At 28.7% G+C, this 5339-nt stretch overlaps 1 protein-coding gene across 1 annotated transcript in view; it reads left to right on the top strand.

Moving 5' to 3' along the window:
• LOC117173867 (hemicentin-1-like) overlaps nucleotides 1-5339 on the top strand; it is a 208528-nt gene that overhangs the window by 114664 nt on the left and 88525 nt on the right. The window contains exon 5 of the mRNA XM_033362513.1: nucleotides 1306-1515. Within this exon, the coding sequence (XP_033218404.1) occupies nucleotides 1306-1515 (210 nt within the window). The remainder of the gene's footprint in view (nucleotides 1-1305; nucleotides 1516-5339) is intronic.

The following is a 5339-nucleotide window of genomic DNA, read 5'->3' as shown; positions in this document are numbered from 1 at the left end:
ATACGCCAATTAGCACAAATGGTAAGTTCCGACAGTGCTTACAAGTGTGCCTACTGGCCGCTAAATGGCAATACCGGTTTCATATGTATACACCTGGTATACTCTACTAATGATCTAATATACTATTAAATTCAAGAATTTTCCATTGTCGCTCTTACAAATTTCAGAAATTGAAATTATAATTCTTTTAAAATTAATGAGATCTTAATTTTGGAAATTTACGATTGAAACTTCTATAACTTTGACGACTTACTTTCAAAATTTCTTTAGTTTGAAAGATTTAGAATTGTAATCTTGACTTTTGATCTTAAAAATTATTCAAATCAAACAATTGTTATTTATACATTCTTAAAATTTAAGAGTAGTCAATTGCAAATTTTCAAAATTGATCACTTTAAGAAAAATACTGAAAACTACATCTTTGCAAATTATACAGATTAAAAATTGAAGGATCTTAAATAGAAAATCTTCAAGATTTACCGTTTTCAAGAAGATGTTCAAAATTTTATGATTTCGAAATATAAGCATTCAAAACTAAACAAGTTGGTGAATTTTCAATTGTAAATATTTTCAAAATAGATCACCATCAAAAGTGGAAGATATCAGTAATATTCAGAATACCAGAATGTCCAAAAAATTTGCAAATAAAAAAATCAATATTTTGAATTGATTTAAATAAATTTAATAGTAAATTACCATAAAATAATTAATGTAATAAAATCTCAAAACATTCCAGCAGTACGATTTGAGCCCGACTTGTCTGTTCACAAACTTTAAGTACTACCGCCTAATCTAACTGTGCTTAACTGTGCAAAATATTTTCAAAACATTTTTTCGTATCTATTTTTGTTTGAAAGAAAACTGCGAGAATTCGATTTTATGAAGAAAAATCTTCTGGCCACGAAAGTTATTTAGCCCGGATAAAACTCACATCGTGTTTTCCTCATGATAGTACAAATTCAAAAGAAAATTGGAAAAAAATATAAGTGTGGGTTTTTTGAGAAATTCGACTTTTAGTATTTTAAGAAACAACGCCACCATTTTGTTAATTTTGAATAGTTGTAACATTTTCTCATGGATTTCGAAATTTCGCCTAAAAATCAAATACGCATAACTCCGTAAAAATTTAAGTTTCACAAATCGCAAAAATCCGTATCGCCTAATTTCCTCCAAAAAACAACATATTTGTCCCCGAGAGATTCTGCAACTTCAAGTGCAGCACCTGCCTGATTTGAAATGGATTCACTGTATATATAAATTTTCAATTTTCATAAACAACGTACCGAAATGAATTATTGTCCACAGGTAAACCAGCGCCTACAGTGACGTGGTATCGTAATGACAATTACATAAATAACCAAACTGTCACAGTGCACAGCCGTGACGGAGTGATACGCAGTGACATCGAGATAAAAAATTTGGGGCGTGCTGATGTGCGTACAGAACTGACCTGCAACGCAACGAATAACAATAGGTCACTCCCTCTATCCTCCTCTGTTCGCGTGGATATGAATTGTAAGTATCCATACAGGCATTTCATACTGCATGCTGGTTAGAATATTAAATTATGAAATTATACAGATTCATGTATATCTCGCTTATCGAACTGAGAGTGAGATTGATTTCCACAGCTGAAATTTATCTCATGACCAGTGTAGCCTACACACATATTATTTGCCGCTTTGCCAAACAAACGCCAGCTGGTCCGATCCGTTTGAAAGTGAATTCATCAATTTCAATCGAATGGCTTCTGCAGTTCTCAAATTCTCCCTCCTCTATTTACCATATATTGAGCTGTTCGATTTCTCGTCACTGCACAAAATGCATTGATCAATAAAAGATCGAGTGTTCTTTATTATCGAAATTAATAAAAACTTTACAAATTTATCATTAACTGAAAACGACGGGCTTAAGCATTTTTTAAACAACGTCATTATATTGTTTTTAAGGTTATATAAATATAATTTTTCAAAATTTTAAAAAGAAAGTAAATTCAGGTGCAGTTCCGAACAGCTGAATTCTCTGATTTTATTTTAACTCCGCATACTTATGTACTCTGATGCGCTTATTACGAATTTAATAGTGAAAATGTGCGACTAGGCCATCTTCATGATGAAACCATGAAAAAACTATAAAAGTCATAGTTGCGTTTATCTAATCCAATATGCAAAATTTCCTAAAATATTCTTTACAAAAGTTGTAGTTCCCATTGAGGTACATATTTTTTGTTTATAATATTTTTTCTGCGAGTGATAGTTTCCGAGTAAATGATTAATAAATGGATTTTCCTGAAAAAAAAAACCCATACACATCATGAATTTTTGAGTTTAGCTCAGCCAATACGCAAAATTCTGGAAACATTTTCAGGCATCACTGTGACTGGTTACAGAAATAATGTTGGTCAAACCCCTACCCTTGAGGTTTTTTTCATAAAAATCGATGTAACGCCAATTTTCGCGGAAACTATCACTCACAGATAAAAATTTTTCCAACAGAAAATGTGTAACTTGATGAGCTATACAACTTTTTTTACAATATTTCGCAATATTGTGCATATTGGCGTAGATGATCGCAAAAAGCCATGATTTTTATGGGTTTTTTACATGAAAATCGATTATCACTCATTTTTGCAAAAATTATCACTCTCACAAAAAAATGTAAGTTACAAAAAATTTGTATTTTCATGTGGTCTATAACTTTTGTTTAAAATATTTTGCATATTGGCTTAGATAAACGCAAAAAACCATAATTTCTATGGGGTTTTCATGGTTTTATCATGAAAATCGCCTTGTCGCCAATTATAACTATCATATTCGTAATCAGCGTGTCAAAATACATAAATATACAAAGTTTGAAGAAAATCGGAGATTTCAGCTATTCGGAACTTTATCCAATAGATCCGAAACAGGCCAATTATTATCTACAAAATGATTGAATCCTCAACCAAAAAAATACATCTCAATTATTTACCAGTTATATTGTTACCACCAAAAAATATAAACCAATGGATATAAGCCAATGGAAAAAGATTTATTCTCAACCAAAATCTAATACATTATCAATATTAAAACCCATAAAGATTTTAATTTTGAGTAAAAAGCATTCAAATTTATTCAGAAAGACAATTTTTCAATACTCAGATATTCAAGAAGAACAAATACATACCAAAAAATACAAATTTTCAACAAAATGGTGGAATTCTCAACCAAAGACCTGACTTTTTAACTGAAATGATGAATTTTTAACCAACAAAGTGAATCTTCAATAAAGCAGCTTAACTCTTAAACAGTTGATATATAAATAGTTGATAGTTAAACTAAATGATATTTTAAATTTCAAATGAAAAAGAGTTGAATTCATTCAAAAAGACAAATTTTCCAAAAAATAGTTCAAAAGTACGACAAAGGAGATTTTTATTTTATGGCTGCTGGAGCAGGGTGCACAAAAATTACGAAATCTATGTTTTCTAGACCCGGGGAGGGGTTTCTTCTATCTTTTTTCCAAAAAAATACATTAATTGAAAAAGAGTGAGAGCAAAAAAGTTTAGCAACAATGTTTTCTAAGGAAGGTGACCTACAGCTGACAGCGCCTATGGAAAGGCGCACAAGTTATAAAAGATTTTTATCACTTGTACACTTTTCCTTCTTATAGGTATTATTGATATTATTGTATTCGCCAATTATTTAGACTTTTTAATAAAAAATAAAAATAAATAAAATCACAAATTGCATTTTTTATTTAAAGTGCTTTACAGATTTCGCCATTCTTGTGCATCCCACTTTAACAGCCTTAAGCCAAATATTTTTAATTTTAATTAAAAAAATGAAATTTCTGCAAAAAAAATTAATTTGCAAACGAAAAAGACCAATTTTTAACAAAATTGTTGAATTTGCAACCAAGAAAGATTTTTCAGGCCAGAAAAAAAACCTTACGCAATATGATTCCGAGCAAGAATTTGAGCAGATTAAAAGATCTTTGAAACTTGTTGACGCTTTGAAAAAATGTAGGAAAATTTATAAATTTGCGGAGATCTTTAAAAAATTTTAAATATTATTTATCCCTTTAAAACTCTAAGAATTCCTAAATATCTTTTAAACTGACTCGAATTATTCATAAAATGGTTTTGTTACCTTAAAATCGTACAATATCTTTAATGAAAGCAAATTTTTATTTTGAAATCTTCAAAAATATAAACTTTGTTTTTAAGTTTTTTGAAATTTTTGAAATTCAAGATTTTACGCTGGAAAGCCAGGGCTAATAGAGGAATATATTTTTTTTCTATTGTTTCGTTTTACACATTTTATATGAATAGTTTGATTTACAAATGCTCGATGAAAATATTTCAATTTAATTAATTTAAGTTTTAATAACTAAATTTTTAATTTAAACATTCATTTCATTTGTGATTTCTTTCCAAAGTCTGAGGCTCAAAAATGTAATGGATTTATTACTCTCAGATATATCGTAAGTGCATAAATATTTAAATTTGAATCTAATTTTTCAGCTTAAAAAAATAATCGAATGATTATAGTTCTACTAATCTTCTTTAGTAAAAACGAGCAAGTAAAAACAAAAGCAGATACTACAAAAAATTGATTGAAACATTAGAGTTGAAAAAATGGTTTAAGATACAAGGTACTTAAACCTGATTAATATTCTAACTTTAAAGTCGAATTTGAACATTGAATCGAAGGCTAGCTGAAATTAAAAGAAATAAGTCTTGAAAATAAACATTTTTAAATGCTAAGAATTTTATAAAACTTTGCTAAAAGTTATTGTAATTTATTATACATTTTTATAAAATATAGAAATGCACATTATGTGATATAATAAATAATATAATAGTATAATAAATTTCAAACATAGGTAAGTAAAGTAAATGGTGTTTATTTACATATCTTACATTTTATTCCTGAAACAATAATTGAAGTGTTGCAGTACACAGAATGAGATATCTAACAAACAGAAACGAATTTTTGTAGAAAACCGAAATAGCATTTCGTAAAATTGAAATCAGCCTATAAAGACAAAATAAACAAAAGTTACTTCATAGCTTAAATGTTTTTGATTTGAGACCAAGAAAGTATGATTAAACGCAAGTATCCAGTACGGAGAAATAAAATGCGGAAGTTTACAATCTCAAAGAGATTCAAATTTCTTGGGTTTTGAAAATTGTGTTTAAACAGGGACTGTTACAGTGTGATACCGCCACACTAAATCTTTATTTTCCCGGAACAGAACAAGAATAAGTTTTTTTTATAAGCTCTTTTTTATTCTTATTCAGCCTCCTCATATTTTAGGAGCAAGTTTTTATCATGTTTTAAATTAGAAGAATTTGA

Source organism: Belonocnema kinseyi, chromosome 5 (genome assembly GCF_010883055.1).
Source record: "Belonocnema kinseyi isolate 2016_QV_RU_SX_M_011 chromosome 5, B_treatae_v1, whole genome shotgun sequence".
Lineage (NCBI taxonomy): Eukaryota > Metazoa > Arthropoda > Insecta > Hymenoptera > Cynipidae > Belonocnema > Belonocnema kinseyi.
Note: the sequence above shows the minus strand (reverse complement) of the source record. Positions and strands in the feature narration are given on the sequence as shown.